Genomic DNA, 24,489 nt, shown 5'->3' on the forward strand with positions numbered 1-24,489 from the left:
TTTTCTTTTTTTCGACCACTTCCGGTTACCAAAACCCAACAATATAAGTATCATTAGAAAGACAACGTCAATAACTTTCCAACTGTACCTTCAAATTAGCCATCAGAATTCAGTCAATCAAGTTATTGGCCAACGATCTTTTGGGGTCATGTCAAATTCCAAAAAAATAAAAATTTATATAATTTTTGACCAAAAAAATAGATTTGATTTAAAATCAAAATTTGAGTATAATTTGTGTATTTATAGGCAATTAACCCTTATTAAAAATAGAAATTTGACAACTTAGGTTGACGACGACCCGCATCATTAATTTGCCCCGTTGATCACGTAATTTAGGATATATATTGTGGAATTTTTTTTCATTTGTTTTTGTCCAATACAAAGTTTTGTAACATTCCAAAGTAACGTGATGTAGCTACAGACTGTGACATAGAAGTATTCTTTGTTATAATTCTTAATTTCTTATTAGTAGAAAACATGTAATGGTAAGCAAAAATTTGATTGAATATCTTGTTATTTAGTTTATTGAACAATCGTCTAACTAGAGCTGTTTTTCAATCAACAATGACATGATTTTTTTTTTGAGAATATACAATTATACGATTTTGCGTTCGATATATATAAAATGACAATAGATATAAATAAGTCAGTAAAATCTATGAATATAATGCACGAATAACCATTCAAACCTAGGTTCGAATTCTGCAGACTGCGAAAATTTCACTATATTATCTGAATACGTTATTTATGCATTATAAGCAGTTTATTTATGAATTTATACTGATTTATTTGGTATTATCATTTCTCACGAAAAATAGTATCACTATAACTTAACCTTATATATATATATATATATATATATATATATATATATATATATATAGGGAGAAGATCTATGGAGAATGCTAAATATTTTGAGAATAGAGAATGTGTTCGAATAAATCTATAATTTCGATGAATAAATCAATTTATCGTATTAATAAGATTTTTGGTCTGGGTTCGAATCCTGATAGGAGCAAGATTTTCACTATTTTTACCGTATTTACTGAATACATCTGTTCATTAGTTATGTTGATCTGTTAATAAAATTTATAGATTTATTCGTTATTCTTCATTCTCTCGAAAAATATAATTCTCCATAGATCTCTCCTCTATATATATATATATAGGGTAAGCTAGAATAAAAACACTCTTAAGTGTATAAAATATAAATGATTTTCAGTCCTTAGATCATCAAGATCTACGGTTGATTTGTAACCCTGTTGGATGAATTCATGGTCCTGAGTTCGAATCCCAAAGGTAACAAAAATTTATTTTTCGCAATTCGTAACTCTGAGCATGGAGGACCCGGGGGGTGCAACCAACTTTCGCGGCTTACGATTAAATAGTAACCCTCTGCGCGGAGCATGGAGGACCCGGGGGGTGCAACCAACTTTCGCGGCTTACGATTAAATAGTAACCCTCTGCGCGGAGCATGGAGGGCCCGGATGGCACAACCAACTTTCGCGGCTTACGATTAAATAGTAACCCTCTGCGCGGAGCATGGAGGACCCGGGGGGTGCAACCAACTTTCGCGGCTTACGATTAAACAGTAACCCTCTGCGCGGAGCATGGAGGGCCCGGATGGCACAACCAACTTTCGCGGCTTACGATAGCTTTCCTCTGCTCTGACGGCAGCGTGATTCCTCTGCTTTTCCCTTGACTTGCTGAGGAGCAATTTTTGGATTTTTGAATTTGAAAATTGGGGACTACGGGTGGACACCCTACTCACCCCTTGGTGACATGTGCAATACCTGTTATGAACATGTTGGCCCAATTACTCCTTATTCCATCTCCGGCCCATAAACTCGCGTGAGCCCGTTACCTCTTAGCCCTTTTCTTAAGCCCAAAACCATCTCTATATATACCCCCTACCCTTCATGACCTAGCTTAGAATCCCTTATCTTCTTTCCGCCGCCCCAATCTGATCTCATCTCAAACCCTAGATCTCCCGACCCTTTGTCTCTCGTATCACGTATCCCTTCCTATCTTGGTTGTAAAGCACTCAGTCGGGGGAGTGAGTCCTGTTAAGAAAGTGCACAATGTTGGAGACTGAAAAGACAGGACTCTCCCCCGCCTGAGAGTTTTATCTCCAGGGTTCCTGAAGAAAACTTCTTCGTTACCCCCTTCTGACTTTAGTGTCCTACCCTCCTGCCCAATGGCCTCCCTGATTCATCCCTAGCTTGGTTACAAAGCACCCAATTGCGGGAAGTCCTGTTTAGGGCACCCACATCTTTGAAGGCTCCGCCCTTCCCTTTGTGTTTCCGGGGTAGATCTCCGGTATTGTGGTTGCAAGGAGCAGGCTTCCGGCAATCGGGAGCATTATCATCGGCTTCCTGAGATCTGGATGTTGGTTGGTCTGTTACTCTTCTCTTCTGTACTCTTTCTTTTTGGCACTTTGACTTGTTTATTTTTTCTTGGTGTTCTGCAGGCGTGGGGTAGATCCGGAGTAGATCTGAGAAGTGGGCATGTCTCAGCGGAGAAGAAGAGCTTGAAGTGTTGGCGCATGGAAGAGAGGTCGTCAATCCCTGATGTTTGCTTTCCCTTTGATCTGCTAAGAAACAGCTTTTGTGTTTGTTTCTCCCTTGTCCTGCTAAGAAGCAGTTTGTATTTTGAATTTGTAAATTGTGGGTTAGGGGTATACACCCTACTCCCCCCTCTGGTGACATGTGCAATGCTCTGCATGAACATGTTAAGTAGCATATGTGATGTAAAAAAGCGATAATTTAAAGTAAATGAAACAACACCATGGAATTCCCTAGAACCACATATCTGTTTTATTGATATTATGGTCCCGGACCTCGTTAAAACCCCTGTGGGGAAAAAGAGTATCCGGTCTACATTTGCATCAGTCCTGCTAAGAAGCAGTTATACATAGAACTTTTTGAGAGTGTTAATATTCCACGGTCTGGGGAGAGCTCTGCCGTCTGAATCCGACAACATATACGCGCCGCCACCCAAGACCTCTGTGATGATGTACGGGCCCTCCCAGTTGGATTCGAACTTGCCCACTGCCTTTAATGCATCAGCTCGCTTGAGAACCAGATCTCCCTTTGACAATTTCCGCGCTCTGACCCGCTTGTCATACCCTGCCTTGATAATGCCTTTGTATTTTGCTGCTCTGACCCGGGCTTCATCCCTCTGTGCTTCCACCAAATCTAGCTCTGCTCGGCGAAGTTCAGCATTGTGCTCAGTGTCGTAGGTTGTTATCCGATATGATTCCAATCTTGCCTCCGCTGGTATTACCGCATTAGATCCATACACCAGAGTAAATGGTGCTTCACCCGTGGCTGTCTTTGGGCTAGTGCGGTAGGCCCAAAGTATAGTATCCAGCTCCTCAACCCATTTGCCTTTGCTCTGAGTCAGCCTCTTATTGATCCCTTCGCATATTGTTTTGTTGGTCAACTCCACTTGGCCATTTGCTTGCGGATGAGCTACCGAGACGAATCTTTGAGTGATGTCCATCCGATCACAGAAATCCACGATCCTCTGCCCTGTAAACTAGGTTCCGTTGTCAGAAACGATGATCCTTGGGACCCCAAATCTGCAACATATATTCCGCCAAATGAAGCGCTCCACAGTCACCTCATCGATTTTCCCCACAGCCTCAGCCTCGACCCACTTAGAGAAGTAGTCCACCGCTACAAGCAGAAAGCATTTGCCTCCTGGTGCCGTGGGCAGCTTCCCGACTATGTCGATACCCCACTTGTCGAATGGACATGCAGCGTACATAACGCCCATAGGTTCCCCTGGAATGTTGATTCTCCCGGCGTGTCTCTGGTAAGTCTCACACTTGCGGACGAACTCTCTGGCGTCCTTGTTGATGTTAGGCCAGTAGAACCCTGCCCGAATGATTTTGCGTACAAGGTCCCGGAATCCCGTGTGACCACCACATCAACCTGCATGAACTTCGTTTAAAGCAAAGTTAGCTTCCTCTGGCGATAAGCATTTTAGTAAAGGTTGAGTAAATGATCGTTTGTAGAGTTGGTCATTAAGCAAGCAATAATTTTCGTATCGGGCCCTCTGATTAGATTCCTTGTTCAACCGCTCCCCTGTCTTGAAAAAATGTATAATAGGAGCCCGCCAATCATCTCTGATTTCTACTGAAAAGACTTGCAAAGTCCCCATTTCTCTGGTGTCACAGAGTAAAATAATTTCATCACTCCAGGTTTGTTCCACTGCACTTAGGGGTGTGCAAACCCAACCCGGACCCGCCGAACCCGCCCGGACCGACGGGTTCGGTCCGGACCGAACCGGCCCACTATAGGTGTTTGGTCCGGGTTGGGTCTTAATTTGAGGACCGAAAGTTTACCGGGTCGGTCCGGGTCGAACCCGGTCGAAACCCGGCGAACCCGGAACCGACCCGTGCTATTAAAAATTTAATATTTAATATTTATATTTAATAATTAATATTTATAATAATAATATAATATTAATCTAAGTCTAACTTATCTAACCCTAACTCCTAAGAATACTAACTGGCGTCTGACTCCTCAGCAGCCCTCATTCCTCAATTTGAATTTTGATACCCAAGTTCTAACCTAAGCCTAACCCCCCCGCCGGGCCGCCGCACACCCATCCACTCCACTCAAACACGCCGCCCCGCCTACCGGACCGACCACGCCCAGCACTGCTGCGAGCCTGCGCCTGACGCGCAGACACGGTGACGCGGCTGACGCCCGACTCCCGGTCTCCCCCCTGCGCGCCCAGAGTTCAGACGCCCAGCCCCAGACTCGCGCGCCCAGATCCAGACCGCGCGCGACGCTCGCCCACTGCCACCGCCCCTCAACCCTCGCCGGCGCCGCCTCGCCATGGCCTCTTCCTTTAAGTTTTCATAACTGTTGTGCAAAAACAGGTGTTGAATCGGGGAAAAAAACAGGCAAAAAGAATAGGTTAAAAGCGGGTCTGACCCGGACCGGACCGGACCCGTTGCTCGGGTTCGGTCCGGTCCCGGGTCGGCCCGAACAAATGTTTCGGTCCGGGTCGGTCCTTTTTTTTGAAATTTTCGGGTCTGCAAACCCGGCGGGTCGGTCCGGGTCCGACCCGCTGCACACCCCTAACTGCACTAGCCATTCGCGCCAGTAGGTCTGCTTTCGTATTCTCTCCCCGGGAAATCTGCTCGATTTTGAACTCCATAAACTTGTCCTTCATCTCGCTGATCTTGCGGTGGTACGCCCTCATGCGTTCTTCTTTGACACTATAACCCCCTGAATATTGTTGGGCCACTAACTGGGAGTCTGTCTTGATGATGACACATTCGCCCTTGAGTTCTGACAGAATATGCGCCCCTCTGACCACAGCTTCATACTCAGCCTCATTGTTGGACAGTCGGCAAGTGAATTTGATTGCAAACTGATATGTACCATACCCCGGTGATGTGATATATACCCCAATTCCGCATCCCTCTTTTGTCACTGATCCGTCCCCAAAGGCAACCCAAAACTCTGGTACGGGACGGCGAGTTATTTCTTGGATGAAATCTGCCAACGCTTGTGCTTTGATCGCTGTTCTTGGCTCATACTCCACATCATATTCCCCCAACTCCACAGCCCACTTCACCATTCTTCCCGACAAATCCGGGCGCCCCAACACTTGTTTAAAAGGCAGGGCAGTGCGCACCACTACCCGATGTGATAAAAAATACGGCCTCAACTTTCTTGCCGTGATCATGACCGCCAGAGCAGCCTTCTCAATCTCTGTGTAATTTAGCTCGGGACCTTGGATGATCCTGCTGACAAAATAAATTGGTCTCTGATGACTTCCCTCTTCTCTGATGAGCACAGAGCTGACTGATTCTTCCCCCACGGCTATATACAGATACAATGTTTCTCCCGGGACCGGCTTGGTCAGAGTCGGGAGCTTCGCTAAATATACTTTAAGATCCTCAAATGCCGCCCGGCATTCTGCTATCCACAAGAATTTGGTTCCCTTCCTTAAGATTTTGAAAAACAGCATACTACGCTTTGCCGACCGTGAGATAAACCTGCTCAGAGCAGTGATGCGCCCGTTCAATGTCTGCACTTCCTTGATCCCTCTGGGTGGTGTCATTTCCATAATGGCTTTGACCTTTTCTGTGTTGACCTCAATTCCTGCGGGCGTAACTTTGTAGCCCAAGAATTTCCCTGTTGTAACCCCAAAGGTGCATTTTGCTGGGTTCAGCATGAGCCGATGCTTTCTAACCACCGTGAAGATCTCCTCAAGATCAGAGACATGGTCCTCTGCCCTTATACTCCGCACAAGCATGTCATCCACATACACCGAGATATTCTTGGAGTGCTGTTCTTTGAAGATTTTTTCCATCATCCGCTGATACGTGGCCCCCGCGTTTTTCAAACCGAATGGCATACTCTTCCAGCCATAAACCCCGCAACAAACGGCAAAAGCCGTTTTAGCAATGTCCCCCTTGTTCATTTTGACTTGATGATACCCCTGATATGCATCCATCATGGATAATAAAGCACATCCCGAAGTGGAATCTACCAACTGATCAATCCTCGGCAGATGATAGTGGTCTTTTGGGAAAGCAGCGTTCAGATCTCTGAAATCGACACACATCCTCCAAGTATTTGTTTTCTTTGGTACCATTACCGCGTTTGAAATCCACTCTGGGTATTGCACTTCCACAATGTGCCCTGCTTCCAACAACCCATAGACCTGCTCTCTTATTGCAGCGTCCTTCTCGGCCCCAAAATTCCTTGTTCGTTGCTTTACTGGCTTAATTTTAGGATCCACATTAAGGCAATGCTCTGCCAACCCTCTGTCAATTCCCTTTAAATCGGCGGTGCTGAACGCGAACACATCCGCATTTCTGCGCAAGCAATTAATGAGCTCGTCCCTGACTTGATCACTCATGGAAGACTCAATTTTGGTCTGAAAACCCTCTTTCCCTGGGAACAATTCGATCATGTTGCAAACATCACTAGTAGACACCAGCGCGGTTTTTTCTGTACTGTCCCTGTCTTTCAATATGTCTGCCAATTCCTGGCGCTCCTCTGCCGAGGCATTCACTTCGCCCACCTTTCCCTTCTTCCGTGTATCCGATCCCTCTGTCACTCTTTCCCTTTTCTGCCCCGCTGAATGTGTAAGCATTTGTACATGGCAAGCTTTCGATGCTGTTTGATCACCACAAACTTCTCCCACTCTCCCCCCCTCGATGGGGAATTTCATTTTTAAGTGAAACATAGAGATCACCGCCCTGAATGCCATCAGGGCAGGCCGACCGAGTATTACATTGTAGGAGGGCTTTGGCATATCAACCACCAAGAACCGCACCATCCTAGTTTTGCTATTAACAGCTGTAGTGTCGAGATTTAACGGTAACTCCACATAACCCAAAGGCATGACCATTTCTCCTCCGAACCCAAACAAAGGGGCATTCGTTGGCTCAATATGAACGTCGATTCCCATGTTTTGAAGGCACTCCCAATATAAGATATTCACCGCGCTGCCCGAGTCTACGAAGACACGGTGAATGATACAGCCGGCAATGTCTGCCATAATAACCAGTGCATCATCGTGCGGGTACATTAGTGTACGTAGATCCTCTGCCCCAAAGGTGATCGTCGGCTCTTCTGCCGCGCTTGTAATCTCCATAACCTGCTTATGGTAGTATCCTGACTTTACTGCTCTGACCACTTGTTTCTTAGCCCTATTTGATGTGGGCGTTCCATTCTCTCCACAAATCATATGAACTTCCCTCCGATACGGGGGAGGAGGTGCTTGTCTTTCTGGCCCTTCCCTACGATTATCCCGATTGTCATTTCTTTGATCCCTATTATTCCCCTGTTCTTGTCGCTGATCCCGGTTATTTCTCTGATCCCTCTGATCTCTATGATCCCACTGGTCCCTATGATCCCTCTGATCATTCCACCTCTGGCCCTCGGTTCCTCTGTCAATGAACTGGTCAAGGTTTCCCTGGCGCACCAGTTGCTCTAACTGATGCTTAAGATGCCCACAATATTTTGTGTAATGTCCAAAAGAGTTGTGATATTCACACAGCTTATTATTAGGCCCCTCTTGTGGCGGCCCATCCCGGTAGGTTCTCGGTGCCCGAAAGAATGGTTGATCCTTTACCAAATGAAAGATTTCCTCCTGTGGTTTATTTAAAGGCGTGTACTCAGTAAACCGCGTGACTTCGTTCACGGTACGTTGCTACCGGGGCGACATTTCTCCTTGGGGTGGCAGTACCCTCAGAGGTAACCCTCTGAATGGTGCTCTATCCTGGTGTCTCTGTCTCTCTGGTGCTTCCTCAGCTCTTTTAGCTTTATGTTTATCGTTTTCCGCTTTTCTCGCCATCTTGGCGTCTTCCAACTGTAGATAGCCTGGCAACCTTGGCATAATATCGTCGAAATCCCTTGCTGGTCGGATCTGTAGCTCGTCAAAGAAGAGCCCTGGCTTGAGCCCTCTGACGTAGGCACAATTCTTAATTTGAGATTCCGCCTCTGGCACCTCCAGAGCGGCTAAGTTAAATCTGGCAGTGTACTCTCTCAATGTTTCATTCTGATCTTGCTTGATATCCATCAGTGAAAGGGCTGACTTTCCCACCCTTCGCGAACTTGCGAACTGTCGTAAGAAACGAGTCTGCAAATCTTCAAATGAGTGAATAGAATTTGGGGCCAGCGTCCCAAACCACAACTGAGCTGGTCCGGTTAGAGTAGTGGAGAAGATACGACACTTGATGCCCTCAGTGTACATGTGCAGCGTGACCAATCCCTCGAACCGATTGAGGTGGACCTCTGGATCAGTGGTGCCATCATAATCCAGAGAAATGGGCTTGTAACTTCGGGGTAAAGTATCTGCCAGAATATCATCAGAGAAAGGACTACGGCTGCTGATGGGATGAAACCTTGAAGTCTTGGCCCTTTTGTCCTCCTTGTATCTTCCCTGCTCCCTTCTGTCCCTTGGCGCGTCATGGCCGTGACGCTTGTGAGCCCTATGCCCTGTCTTGCCAGAGGAATACTCCAGCTCCCTTTCCTCTGATCTTTCGGTGTACCGTGATTTCTCTGGACGATGGGACTTCTCTGCTCTATACTACCGCTCTGACCTCTGTCCTCTGTCGTTCCTCCGGGATTTCTCCCTCAACGATTCTTCCAGATTCTGGAGTTGGTGTTTCAGCTGCGACACTTGGTTTTTCAACCGTGCCTTCTCCTTCGGTCTTTCTTCCTCAAACACAAGGGAGACAGATTGACTATCAGACTCGTCAACCCTCTCCTTCCTGACAACACTGTTGAGCCTAACACGGCTCCCCTCTGGTCTTCTTTCCACTTCCCTGTCAGCAGGGTCCCCTTGCATTTCCCCAGGTATCACAGCCTGTTTGTTGATTGCTAAAATGTTTGCCTCCTGAGCAGCGGGAGGTGGGGCCTCAGTGCCCTGCGGGTTGGCCGCTCCAACCGGCGGAGCTACAATGGGGATGATAGACAGCATCGGAGTTCCCAGCGCCTGACGCATATTAGCATAGTTGAGTAAAGCCATCATTTGCTCTGCCAGCCCGAAGTTGAGCGGTCCCCCTCCAGACGCGGGGGCCGAGTTTGGCAGATCAGAGCCCGGTGTTACCAGGGCAAACCTCTGGGTGTTAACATTCAATCCTGTTGGCGGAGTGGCTGAGATAGCCTGAAAACCCGGTGGCACAGTGAAAGTGGGGTTACCCTGCAGGCCGTTGAACAATGAGGTAGGCACCTCAGTAGTGACAGCAGCGGAATCAAACTCCTTCTCCAAGTTGCGGTGAGCATCAGAGGATCCCATAGTACCTGCATATAAACAAAGTGAGAAAGAATCCATACGGCCAATGAATAGATCCTCCCTTACTGATTGCAAACCCGATATGAGAAATTCCAAGCACCGGCGCAGAGGCCGTTAAAAAATTCCCCACAAGGTAACTCTATACACTGGGAAATAAACCCAGGGCATAGATTAAAGTAACAGAGCCCGAACAACAGAAATTTCCTCTGTAGACTCTTATCAAGATCCGGCAGAGGAAACAGAGTGTCCAGAGAACCAAAGTAAGAGATCCGAAGATAGACATAAGCAGAACAACCATCAGCTTGTTAACACAAAACGTTAAACATGATATATAGTAAGGAATTTGCAAGAAAACGAACATCATAACCCGAAATTACCACGATCGTATGCTATATTCACCGCAAAAACCCCAAAACAACAGAATTATCATGGCAATCAGCCAGATTAGTGGCATAACGCGTTAAACAGGGCATAGAGCGAAGATTAGTCGAAGAAAACATGGAGCACACCGATAATTATCATCCTCAGACGAAACACAACCGCAAATTAACAGTGCAAACCCAATCATAACAGAAACAAAGCATTACCCCATGATCCACCGATAGAAAATGAAGATTAGCCACAAAAACACGAAAAATATCGATAATTATCACCCTTAAAGGAAAAACATCCACAAATCAACAACACAAGCTCAATCGCAGCAAACATGGAGTGTTAACCAACATTCTACCGATGCGAAATCCGTAAATCATCAGCAAAAACCCAATTCAAGCAGAAACAGAGCGATACTCCACAATTCACCGGTATAAACATCAGATCTATAAGTAAAGTCCCGATTCTATGAAGAAACCTTGCATTCACCCATAATTAAATCGATCAATCGGTAAATAAACACATAATCCCCCAATTCATGATTTACGACTTTCACCACCTTTCCCCATGCACCAAAAACGTAATTAAACACAGATCATAAAAGATTAAAAGCACATCAGCCCGAAAAACGTAATTAGCAGCTCAAAATCATTTGGGTGTCCGAATTATCGGCTCAAACGGTACCGACATACGCAAACCCGATTGGAATTTCAGATCTGCATGCGCCGGCGTCCACAAACTCACATCCTAACTCAGTAGCCTTCCCACAGACGACGCCAGTTGGTGAATCAAGGACCAACACCTAAGCTAAAACGATAATCATAAATTATACCTAGTTTGATTAGCTGAAGAAGACGAAGAAAACAATTGAAATGCTAGAACACAAGAGAGAATTTGCTGCTGTATTAAAAAATTAGAGGTAACGTCGTGTACAAGAGAGCACGTATGTCCTATTTATAGATTACAAATGAAGGGTAAAACGGTAAATTCGTCTGTGGTGCATGCACCTTGCGTGTTTGAGGGTAGAATGGTAACTTTGCCTTCACGCGGGAGGCTTCCCCGCGCTTTCCAGTGACTCCGCTGTTGAAGAGCATTCCTCTAGCGAGAACAGCTTCTCTGCCGGCTTGTAGTTCCTCTGGTGGAGATGACTTCTCTAGCGAGGGTGACTCCTCTGGCGAACATGATTCATCTGGCAAGAGCCATTCCTCTGGTGGGTGAGATGTCTCTAGTGAATAGGATCCCTCTGGTGAGAATGATTCCTCTGGTGAGGATGATTCCTCTGACGAGTGCGTTTCTTCTGCCATACTCGTTCCGCTGGTGGGGCCGATTCCTCTGATTTATATCATTTCCCTACTCTGCACATATCACTCCTCATCAATAATAATCGTAGTATATCGCACAAAAGAGCATGAGCATATTATTAAAAGGGTTAATTGCCTATAAATACACGAATTATACTCAAATTTTGGTTTTTGACCAAATCTATTTTTTTGGTAAAAAAATACATGAACTTTTATATTTTTGGAATTTGACTGGAGCCGAAAGTTCGTCGGCTAATAAATTGATTGTCTGAATTCTGATGGGCAATCCGAAGATACCGTTATAAAGCTCTTAATGTTATTTTTCTAATGATACTTATATTGTTGGGTTTTGATAACCAGAAGTGGTAAAAAAAATGGCATGAAAGTCAAGGTCACGAAACTCTATATTTTTTCTTTTTTTCGACCACTTCCGGTTACCAAAACCCAACAATATAAGTATCATTAGAAAGACAACGTCAATAGCTTTCCAACTGTACCTTCAAATTAGCCATCAGAATTCAGTGTCACGACCGGACCTAATTAAGGATAATTAAGTCGGGGAAACCATGACTAAGGGAGGGAGATTAGAAGCGAGAATAGAAAGGGGTGAATAAATAATGAAGGCTCGAAATCAAATCATTGTTAAGGAGGGACAATCATAAGATAACTGTTGTTTAGTCGCAAGGACTCGATTAACTCGTAAGTTCGGATGAACCCGACTTAGCTTAAAGACATATTACTTGAGAGTATGCAGCGGAATAACATAATCTGATTACATGTATGAAGACATGTATCCAAGAGTCCATTTATTAAACTTATGACAAAAGCTCCGCTCATCACTTCATCTTCATCAGCCATTGCTCAACCTGCACATTTAGAAATATATGCAGGGCTGAGTACAAAAGTACTCAGTGGGCACGTATGCCTAAGTATAAAAATACATGCTTCAAAACTGTAAATTGTCATGCCATCATAAACAGTACAGCAAGGGAGTTTTTCGCTAAAAGGCCCAAGCTTACTAAATTCATTTGTGATTCTTAAAGTTGGTCTGCAGACTAAGTTCTCTTGTAATCTATCATATCTGGAACTGTGTGCCGGAGAGGTGGCCACCTCTCACGGTCACTTGACCGGCCAACCCGCTAGATGACTCACGGTCATTGGTGTACACTAGCCCTGGCAGGATAGCTATCAACTGCTCAGGACCCGAATTCGATTGCATCATTGGCAAAGCCAAAGCAGATAGATATCATACTAAAATTTAAACATTTTATGGCAAGACAATACTTGAAATAACTTTAACTCAAATATTTTGTAACGAAATAACTTGCTCAAATGTAACATTAAACTCATTTGATAGATATATGTAAAACTGAAATTAACAGTTAAATCATCTCATGCATTCATTCGTATAAGAGGCCTACGACACGCAGGGGATCTCTATATACGTATAGTAAAAGTAATGCCCACCTGGTATGCTTAATGAAGTAGAGATCCTTGCTTGTTTACTTTATAAAGCCACTTGAACCTTCATTATAATGAGGTTCCCACGTAAGATTGGATAATAAGTAAGTAAATAGAAAGTAAATCTTGAATGAACCTTCTATCACTTGAAAGTTGCATTCTCTAATCTGAGTATTCTACTTATATGGACTTAACTAAAAGCAAAATAGTAACATCACATCTCTTGGGATATCTCAAATTGAGAAAAGCTTAAGAGTAACCTAATCCATTCTATATAGATTAGCTTACAATTAATAACTAAACATCAATCACTTAGCATAGTTCTATTAATAACTTGCTCAAGTAAGAAATCTCAAATATGTAATCATATATGAATCTCAACTTTGAAATATCATATAAAATCAACCTCTTTAAAGAAAAAAATACAAACTTTACATTTTTAGAAATCTCTCAGAGTCTATTTTTATTAGAAAGTTACAAAAATACAATATCTCAAGTGTATATGAAATTATCTCACAAAAGGCAAAATCTGCCACTGAACTTCGCTGCTTCGCGCAGTACATTTCAGAAACTCGTTTGACACATCTATTGGTCTCGGATTTAGCTGAAATTTTGCAGAAACGTACTACTCCTGATAAAGTTATTGCAGTAAAAATTTCAACTCATTTGGACTATGGGAACATCATTAAAATCATCCCCCAAGACACTGCTCTGCCAAGTTAAAAACTGACATCAATGTATTCTTTGTTTCAATTCAACATATAACTCATACTTTGGCCAAATAAAATGTGTAGACTCAAATACACGATCATAATACATACTAGAATGCTTTAACTTCAAACTTAACTCATGTTTAACACAACAAAGCCAACAAGTTACAACATAACAATTCTTATAACAATTTTCCACACATTAGGGCTGTTCTAATTTCCATATATTTGATAAAATCACATCATAATATATCTACATCCATCAATAAATAGCATATAAACCTTCTTATCTCAAAAGCCCCAATTTTCATTAAACTAACAAACTCAATCTCACATCCTATATGGTGTAAACTCGTAATTTACTCATATATGACATAATTCCAACTCAAGAACACATATATGAGTCCAATTATTCAAGAACATAATCAAAACTCTCAACCTCAAACCTAGGGTTCATACTAACTTGAGTAAACTCGAAATCAAGTAAGAATTAATACAATTAACCACCATAATCATGCTTAGGAACATCAAAAACATAATATATCTCAATATTACAATCATATTTTAACTCTAGCATAAAATCTCCAAATTCTCGAAGAAACCCTAGATTTCAAAATAGAAATTTTCTTCAAGTTAAAATCATAGAGAGATAGAGAATCGAAGAATTCACCTTTTCTTTTAAGGTATTGCAGCTACTACTTGAATTTCTCTTACGGAATTAAATTTGAAAGAAGAAAAAGATGGTTCTGTTCTTGGGGAAGAGAAGTCGACAGCTTAGGAAAAATAAGGGAAATGAGTTTTTCTTAATTCTAATACACATATTTAGTCATCCTTTCTTTATTGAAACTTGTGCACTAATAAAAAAAACATTTGGTACCATGTAATTGAGAATTCAAATTGATGCCTGCTCGGCCCACTTAGAAATGAAATATATATATACTTTAACCTTAATTTAATAAAAACTATATATATATATATAATACACTAATTCTATCAACAATTAAATTGGAAAAATATTTGGATAAATATTCTCCAATTATAAAAATTTGATAGGGCTACTCACATAATACTCTATCAAAGCTATTCACATTCATGAAGATAAAAAAATAAATATTCACATATCATTCACACTATTGATTTAGTAATTAATCTTGATTACTAAATCAATAAACTCAATAATAAGTAATACTCAAATAATTAAATAACATCAGTCACTTCAATTAGTCGAGCAATAAATCGACTAATAATATTTCGTATTTATCACCAATCTCATCTCTGAAAATAATAAAATAATCCCTTTAACTAGGAATTATAAACTTGCTTCCAAGAATGAAAATAATAAAGAATGCAAGAATACTTAATTATTCAAATTATGCAATCACTGAATTAAAAGCTCAGGACATTATAATAATATCTCATCTCATCTCATCTCAGTGATTCTACTTCTCTTTCTTCTTTTAGATAATAGAAAATAGAAAATAATAATAATAATAATATAAACTGTAGTGAAAATGCCGGGTGTTACATCCTCTCCCCCTTAAAGAAATTTCGTCCTCGAAATTTGACTACGTTAGAAAATAATTCTAGATACTTGTTTTTCACATCGATCTTGTGCACTCTTGGAATGCGGAACATTGAGAAAAACTTCATCCTCTACAAAAAGTTTATGTTGCTCTTGAGGTTCCTTGAGCAGTTGTCGATTTTGTCGGATAAGCGTAATCATTTATTCAACCGCATCAGGTCCTGTCACTTTTCTTTCACTTACCTCATGTCAATAGAGTGGAGATCAATATTTCTTTCCACAATAAGCTCCACATGGTGTCATATCAATTGTTGCCCAAAAATTATTATTGTAGGCAAATTCAATGAGTAGCAAAAGCTTTTTCCCAATTCATCCTTCGTTCTAGTGCATAATGCGGCTTCTGAGTACGCATGATGCACCTTGAGATGGTCGTCTCCTGCCCTCTGTAGGCGGGGAATTCACTCCTACCGTGCTAGGGAAAAGACAAATCATTTTTGAAAAGAGAGTTTTGGAACCCGGATTCACCCACGATTGCCAGCGTCCCTTCTGCTAAAGCCGCCGCTTCTTCGCTCTAGTACAATAATCTATATCACATCTTCCAAGGTTTAAAGATTTCTCTCAAATTGCTCATCTATTGTTGGATGAAAGGCTATTTTAAAATATGGCCGAATTCTCAAAGTTGAAAGACCATATAAAATCGGTCCTCTGTATCAAAGATGGACTTGGTTATGCATTGTTGCAAAGTGAAAGAGTTATTGTTAATGGGTCATGAAAATTTAGACCGCAAGAACTGAATTGCTCAACATAACTTGGAGCTAGCAACAATAGTATTATGAAACGAGATGTGGAATTGATACACCTCATAAAAGTTTAAAATACTTATTCGAGCATTAAGATCTAAGTATAAGGCAAAGAATACAGCTCGAATTAATAAGGGACTATGATTGTAGAATAATTTGTCACCCACGCAAAGCGAATATAGTAGTGGATGCCTTGAGTAGAAAAACTCAAGTTAACTAAGGATTTCTCCTTACCCATGAAGAAAATTGATCAAGGAATTCGAAAGGTTGAATTTAGATGTGGTTTTACCACCACAAACCATAGAAGCTGTAATTGCAATTTCAACAGTAACTCCTGATTTGAGAATCAGAATTGTTACAATACAAAGGAAATATGAAAAGTTAGAAAAACTCTGATACCATTCTGTCACGACCGGACCTAATTAAGGATAATTAAGTCGGGGAAACCATGACTAAGGGAGGGAGATTAGAAGCGAGAATAGAAAGGGGTGAATAAATAATGAAGGCTCGAAATCAAATCATTGTTAAGGAGGGACAATCATAAGATAACTGTTGTTTAGTCGCAAGGACTCGATTAACTCGTAAGTTCGGATGAACCCGACTTAGCTTAAAGACATATTACTTGAGAGTATGCAGCGGAATAACATAATCTGATTACATGTATGAAGACATGTATCCAAGAGTCCATTTATTAAACTTATGACAAAAGCTCCGCTCATCACTTCATCTTCATCAGCCATTGCTCAACCTGCACATTTAGAAATATATGCAGGGCTGAGTACAAAAGTACTCAGTGGGCACGTATGCCTAAGTATAAAAATACATGCTTCAAAACTGTAAATTGTCATGCCATCATAAACAGTACAGCAAGGGAGTTTTTCGCTAAAAGGCCCAAGCTTACTAAATTCATTTGTGATTCTTAAAGTTGGTCTGCAGACTAAGTTCTCTTGTAATCTATCATATCTGGAACTGTGTGCCGGAGAGGTGGCCACCTCTCACGGTCACTTGACCGGCCAACCCGCTAGATGACTCACGGTCATTGGTGTACACTAGCCCTGGCAGGATAGCTATCAACTGCTCAGGACCCGAATTCGATTGCATCATTGGCAAAGCCAAAGCAGATAGATATCATACTAAAATTTAAACATTTTATGGCAAGACAATACTTGAAATAACTTTAACTCAAATATTTTGTAACGAAATAACTTGCTCAAATGTAACATTAAACTCATTTGATAGATATATGTAAAACTGAAATTAACAGTTAAATCATCTCATGCATTCATTCGTATAAGAGGCCTACGACACGCAGGGGATCTCTATATACGTATAGTAAAAGTAATGCCCACCTGGTATGCTTAATGAAGTAGAGATCCTTGCTTGTTTACTTTATAAAGCCACTTGAACCTTCATTATAATGAGGTTCCCACGTAAGATTGGATAATAAGTAAGTAAATAGAAAGTAAATCTTGAATGAACCTTCTATCACTTGAAAGTTGCATTCTCTAATCTGAGTATTCTACTTATATGGACTTAACTAAAAGCAAAATAGTAACATCACATCTCTTGGGATATCTCAAATTGAGAAAAGCTTAAGAGTAACCTAATCCATTCTATATAGATTAGCTTACAATTAATAACTAAACATCAATCACTTAGCATAGTTCTATTAATAACTTGCTCAAGTAAGAAATCTCAAATATGTAATCATATATGAATCTCAACTTTGAAATATCATATAAAATCAACCTCTTTAAAGAAAAAAATACAAACTTTACATTTTTAGAAATCTCTCAGAGTCTATTTTTATTAGAAAGTTACAAAAATACAATATCTCAAGTGTATATGAAATTATCTCACAAAAGGCAAAATCTGCCACTGAACTTCGCTGCTTCGCGCAGTACATTTCAGAAACTCGTTTGACACATCTATTGGTCTCGGATTTAGCTGAAATTTTGCAGAAACGTACTACTCATGATAAAGTTATTACAGTAAAAATTTCAACTCATTTGGACTATGGGAACATCATTAAAATCATCCCCCAAGACACTGCTCTGCCAAGTTAAAAACTGACATCAATGTATTCTTTGTTTCAATTCAACATATAACTCATACTTTGGCCAAATAAAATGTGTAGACTCAAATACACGATCATAATACATACTAGAATGCTTTAACTTCAAACTTAACTCATGTTTAACACAACAAAGCCAACAAGTTACAACATAACAATTCTTATAACAATTTTCCACACATTAGGGCTGTTCTAATTTCCATATATTTGATAAAATCACATCATAATATATCTACATCCATCAATAAATAGCATATAAACCTTCTTATCTCAAAAGCCCCAATTTTCATTAAACTAACAAACTCAATCTCACATCCTATATGGTGTAAACTCGTAATTTACTCATATATGACATAATTCCAACTCAAGAACACATATATGAGTCCAATTATTCAAGAACATAATCAAAACTCTCAACCTCAAACCTAGGGTTCATACTAACTTGAGTAAACTCGAAATCAAGTAAGAATTAATACAATTAACCACCATAATCATGCTTAGGAACATCAAAAACATAATATATCTCAATATTACAATCATATTTTAACTCTAGCATAAAATCTCCAAATTCTCGAAGAAACCCTAGATTTCAAAACAGAAATTTTCTTCAAGTTAAAATCATAGAGAGATAGAGAATCGAAGAATTCACCTTTTCTTTTAAGGTATTGCAGCTACTACTTGAATTTCTCTTACGGAATTAAATTTGAAAGAAGAAAAAGATGGTTCTGTTCTTGGGGAAGAGAAGTCGACAGCTTAGGAAAAATAAGGGAAATGAGTTTTTCTTAATTCTAATACACATATTTAGTCATCCTTTCTTTATTGAAACTTGTGCACTAATAAAAAAAACATTTGGTACCATGTAATTGAGAATTCAAATTGATGCCTGCTCGGCCCACTTAGAAATGAAATATATATATACTTTAACCTTAATTTAATAAAAACTATATATATATATATATAATACACTAATTCTATCAACAATTAAATTGGAAAAATATTTGGATAAATATTCTCCAATTATAAAAATTTGATAGGGCTACTCACATAATACTCTATCAAAGCTATTCACATTCATGAAGATAAAAAAATAAATATTCACATATCATTCACACTATTGATTTAGTAATTAATCTTGATTACTAAATCAATAAACTCAATAATAAGTAATACTCAAATAATTAAATAACATCAGTCACTTCAATTAGTCGAGCAATAAATCGACTAATAATATTTCGTATTTATCACCAATCTCATCTCTGAAAATAATAAAATAATCCCTTTAACTAGGAATTATAAACTTGCTTCCAAGAATGAAAATAATAAAGAATGCAAGAATACTTAATTATTCAAATTATGCAATCACTGAATTAAAAGCTCAGGACATTATAATAATATCTCATCTCATCTCATCTCAGTGATTCTACTTCTCTTTCTTCTTTTAGATAATAGAAAATAGAAAATAATAATAATAATAATATAAACTGTAGTGAAAATGCCGGGTGTTACATTCAGTCAATCAAGTTATTGGCCAACGATCTTTTGGAGTCATGTCAAATTCCAAAAAAATAAAAATTTATATATTTTTTGACCAAAAAAATAGATTTGGTTTAAAATCAAAATTTGGGTATAATTTGTGTATTTATAGGCAATTAACCCTTATTAAAAATAGAAATTTGACAACTTAGGTTGACGACGACCCGCATCATTAATTTGCCCCGTTGATCACGTAATTTAGGATATATATTGTGGAATTTTTTTTCATTTGTTTTTGTCCAATACAAAGTTTTGTAACATTCCAAAGTAACGTGATGTAGCTACAGACTGTGACATAGAAGTATTCTTTGTTATAATTCTTAATTTCTTATTAGTAGAAAACATGTAATGGTAAGCAAAAATTTGATTGAATATCTTGTTATTTAGTTTATTGAACAATCGTCTAACTAGAGCTGTTTTTCAATCAACAATGACATGATTTTTTTTTTTGAGAATATACAATTATACGATTTTGCGTTCAATATATATAAAATGACAATAGATATAAATAAGTCAGTAAAATCTATGAATATAATGCACGAATAACCATTCAAACCTAGGTTCGAATTCTGCAGACTGCGAAAATTTCACTATATTATCTCAATACGTTATTTATGCATTATAAGCAGTTTATTTATGAATTTATACTGATTTATTTGGTATTATCATTTCTCACGAAAAATAGTATCACTATAACTTAACCTTATATATATATAGGGAGAAGATTTATGGAGAATGCTAAATATTTTGAGAATAGAGAATGTGTTCGAATAAATCTATAATTTCGATGAATAAATCAATTTATCGTATGAATAAGATTTTTGGTCTGGGTTCGAATCCTGATAGGAGCGAGATTTTCACTATTTTTACCGTATTTACTGAATACATCTGTTCATTAGTTATGTTGATCTGTTAATAAAATTTATAGATTTATTCGTTATTCTTCATTCTCTCGAAAAATATAATTCTCCATAGATCTCTCCCCTATATATATATATATATATATATATAGGGTGGGCTAGAATAAAAACACTCTTAAGTGTATAAAATATAAATGATTTTCAGTCCTTAGATCATCAAGATCTACGGTTGATTTGTAACCCTGTTGGATGAATTCATGGTCCTGAGTTCGAATCCCAAAGGTAACAAAAATTTATTTTTCGCAATTCGTAACTCTGTTGGATAAATTCATACGTGTTCTACATAAAATTCGTACATTAAGAAATGCTTATATTTTATACACTTAAGAGTGTTTTTATTCTAGCCCGCCCATATATATCCTTATAAAAACTTGTAAAATTGCCCACTTTCATAAACAAAAGTGGGCAATTTTACAAGTTTTTATAAGAAGGGGGCATTTTTCCCTATTAACACTATATATATATATATATATATATATATATATATAGAGAGAGAGAGAGAGAGAGAGAGAGTGAGTTAGCTTCTATTGTAATTTTAAATATTTTGAGATAACTGAACATATCAATAAATTCTTAGAACGTAACTAATATAACTGATGAACATATGAATCTATTTAATTTATTAAAAAAACACACCACTTGCAGGGATTGAACCCCTGACCAACGCGCGTTCATAAAAATTAATTGACAAGTTCATCAAAATGTACTTATATGTTCATTTATCTCAAAATCTCAATATATATATATATATATAATCTCAATTGAACCAATTCCTATATATATGCTTCCTATGAAAATGGTCATACTCGTATATTATGAGAATGAAAATTGATATGAATAAATCAGTATATATGATTGAATAAGTTGTTGGTAATGCATAAATAAACATTCAATATAAAATTGTTTGAATTTTTGAATTTTTGAATAAGCTTATGATTTGATATGAATAAACCAATATATATGGTTCCAATGAAAATAACCATATATTTGATTGAGAATTGTAAAAATATTTAACATAAAACATATCGAATAAGCATAAAAATATTACGAACAACTAAATAAAATATTCGAAATTTTTCTTGCTAACATCCGTCTAATATTGCAAGATATGATAAGTGGTGGAGCTTGTCGTTGACTGCACGCAAATAAATTTATAGTTGTCTATGTCCATAACTAGGTTTCGTTAGCAGTAAATACATGGTCGGTCCCAAAAGAAGTTGATGTATTCTTCTCTCTTGTCACGGTCACAATCAATCACTTTGGGCAGAGTGCTGGAAACTAAATATTTTGCCTAAAAACAAGAAACTGAAATAAAACAAAGAAAAACCTCACAAATAAAGAAAACCTGGTCTGGGCACAATCTCGTTAAGTTTAGGCAAAGTCATCGCTCATAGGTTCAAGGATATTCGATGTGCCCGCATATAATTGGTTATGAGCCATTTGATCAGTGAGATGTGCCTCCATTGTTACGGTGTCACGAACACAATAAGCTCACCCAACCCTCATCTACGTCCTTCGTATTGGGTGAAAGTGGTCTACTTTCTTCCCTCTGTCTTGATAGATTCCCCGCAGCAAAACTTGTGTTGTGTGGGTATACCCATAATGCATTACCGAATAGCATACCCAAATAGTCATAGGTATGCCAGAGACATACTACAACCGCTCGCATCAATCACACTATATGAACTGGGAGATCTCCACACTTTTCCGCGCATACTGTTTTAAACTTAACTTTGCCCAGAGCACCATCTGCCTAATAATATTCCGAGTTTAGTTAAGTTATTTGGATTAGGCCTAATGCTTCGGGACTATATATTTGCACAGCAAATTCATACGTGTTTGGTCGTATTGACGGAAGCATCTTATATCAATTAATTAACTAGTATGACCTTTTCGGTCAAAAAAAAAAGGGAAACAAAATAGAAATTATCTTATCCGTTAGATTTAGAATTTTTATTGCTCAGGATTCATTCTCTTATATAGCATTAACATTTATGACGACGATCCATGCATTTTCAATTTTAGGCATTGAAAATTTTGTTTCATAGGCCTATATATTTATAAAGAGATTATCTAAAAAAATATTATTTTATTAAAATTGATCATTTTTAAAACTGCTTTAAGTCGGGACAAAAAAAAAATTACAAGCTAGCTTATATAGAGTTTATTGATTTAATATTTGAGTATTATCTTAGAGATGTTTTACTATAGTATCAAATAGTCAAAATTACTAATTAAAAATTTTAATATAATAAATATTATATTTATATTTATTGCTTTTATCAATTAAAATATTATTGATTATGCGTACAATCGTACGTTCTTTATGCTAATACATATGAAAAGATTTACAGTACTACGTACTACGATAAGATCAGAGATCTAGAATCGACCCTCAAAGCTTACATCGCTCATTTCATGTCGAAAATCTCCTTTGTTTGTTATTTTCATCGATAATAAAATATCTTTGTCTTCTAATACGACCATGGGTTGTAGGCCTACAGTTTGGTGCAGTTATGCCGGTTTTGTCCCTTAAAAACGTGAAAAGTACTCTAAGTTTCCAATTCCTTCAAATATAAATTTGGGTTAATTCTCAAATCACATTTCTGCAAATTAAGCTAAGGGATTGAAAGAAGCAAGAAATGAAGGTATAATTTTTTCAAGACATCATGCGACTAGCTAGTTCCCGTATTATTTTTCATGATACATTGCAAATTTATGTATACATTATTCTAATCTTTATATTTTTTAGTTTTTTTTTAGAATTATTCTAATCTTTATATTAATAGCGAAAGATTGTGATCAAATTGCCAATGCATAATGATAAGGCTAAGTCAAAGGCCTTGAAGATTGTTGTGGCCGAAGAAGGTATATATATAATTTGAAAACTAAAAACATAGAATTAATTCTTTCGAGGAAGTAAATCCATATATATTTGTGATTGACCATTTATGCAGGAGTGATCTCAGTGAATATCGGAAAAGAAATTGATATGCTTGAAGTGATGGGAGAAGGAGTTGATTCTGTGTGTTTGGTCAAAGCTCTTAGGAAGAAATTTTGTTTTGCTGATATTTTAAGCATTGAAGAAGTGAAGGCTGAGAAGCCGCCACAGACGCCGCCGCTGCCGCCCTGCGTGCTGCAGTGGCCGCCGCCGCCACTCCCTATATGCGAGTGCAATTATGATTATTGCTCCATTTTGTAACAAAGTTACGTCTTATTCGAAAAAAATGCATGATATGAAATAGGGTTAAATAGTATCCACGAAGATTGTAATCTCATTGCTATTTCCGTCCATTCACAAAATTATACTACTAGAGTGTGTTTGCTTTTTATTCCTTTAAATGAACGGATAATATAATGAGGTATAAGGACTAAATGACTTTTGAGAGCGCACGCCTCTCTCTCTCTCTCTGAAAGTCTAAAGTTGTACAGTGGAGGTCGAAGAAAAGCGCACGCCTCTCCCTCTATCTTCTACCGTCGCCGTCGCTTGAGGCCGGCGAGGGTCCGGCACGAGACGCCTAAAGCCGACGAGCTAGTTGCCACTGCTGCTGCTGCTCGCTCAAGGTTGCTGCTGCTGCTCACTCGCTCGGAGTTGCTGCTGCTGCTCGCTCGCTCGGAATCGCTGCTGCTCGCTGCTGCTGCTGCTGGCTGACGAGCTAGTTGGCTTGCTGCTGCTGCTCGCTAGCTCGCTCGGAGTCGTCTGGCGCAAGGTTTGACTGGAGAGAGAGACGTGCTCTGTGAGCATTCTCCCTTTCTCTGGTTCCTTCAGCAGCGCCACCCGCCGCTTGCCGTCGCGCCTCCCTGCGCCAGCCCGCCGCTCGCCGTCGCGCCTCCATGCGCCAGCCCGCCGTCGCCGTCGCGCTGCACTGCGCCCCGCAGATGTAAAGGTACTCAAACCAGTGCGGCTATTGGTTCTTGATCTGCTGAAAGGCCCTGTCGGTGATGGATTCGAGTTCGCCGGAAATCCATCGTGACAAGGGGGGCCTCAATCTTCCTCCGGTCTCTTCTAATTTTGACAG

The 24,489-nt window shown here is 39.2% G+C and overlaps 1 protein-coding gene and 2 long non-coding RNA genes across 3 annotated transcripts; 1 reads left to right on the top strand and 2 right to left on the bottom strand.

The window, feature by feature from the left end:
• Positions 1–12,089: 12,089 nt before the first annotated feature.
• On the bottom strand, positions 12,090–14,529 carry LOC131010075 (uncharacterized). The gene is made up of 3 exons (XR_009096470.1): positions 14,292–14,529; positions 12,918–12,975; positions 12,090–12,316 (listed from the first exon to the last, which is right to left on the bottom strand). It is a non-coding gene; the product is annotated as an uncharacterized LOC131010075 (long non-coding RNA).
• Positions 14,530–16,459: 1,930 nt separating this feature from the next.
• LOC131010076 (uncharacterized) lies at positions 16,460–18,893 on the bottom strand. Its single transcript, XR_009096471.1, has 3 exons — positions 18,667–18,893; positions 17,293–17,350; positions 16,460–16,691 (listed from the first exon to the last, which is right to left on the bottom strand). It is a non-coding gene; the product is annotated as an uncharacterized LOC131010076 (long non-coding RNA).
• A 4,086-nt stretch (positions 18,894–22,979) lies between these two features.
• LOC131010077 (heavy metal-associated isoprenylated plant protein 47-like) lies at positions 22,980–23,802 on the top strand. The gene is made up of 3 exons (XM_057937470.1): positions 22,980–23,118; positions 23,260–23,338; positions 23,428–23,802. The coding sequence occupies exons 1-3, from the start codon at positions 23,113–23,115 to the stop codon at positions 23,670–23,672; spliced, it is 330 nt and encodes a 109-aa protein (XP_057793453.1). The 5' UTR covers positions 22,980–23,112; the 3' UTR covers positions 23,673–23,802.
• The last annotated feature ends 687 nt before the right edge of the window (positions 23,803–24,489 follow it).

The sequence above is a fragment of the Salvia miltiorrhiza genome, chromosome 2 (genome assembly GCF_028751815.1).
Source record: "Salvia miltiorrhiza cultivar Shanhuang (shh) chromosome 2, IMPLAD_Smil_shh, whole genome shotgun sequence".
Lineage (NCBI taxonomy): Eukaryota > Viridiplantae > Streptophyta > Magnoliopsida > Lamiales > Lamiaceae > Salvia > Salvia miltiorrhiza.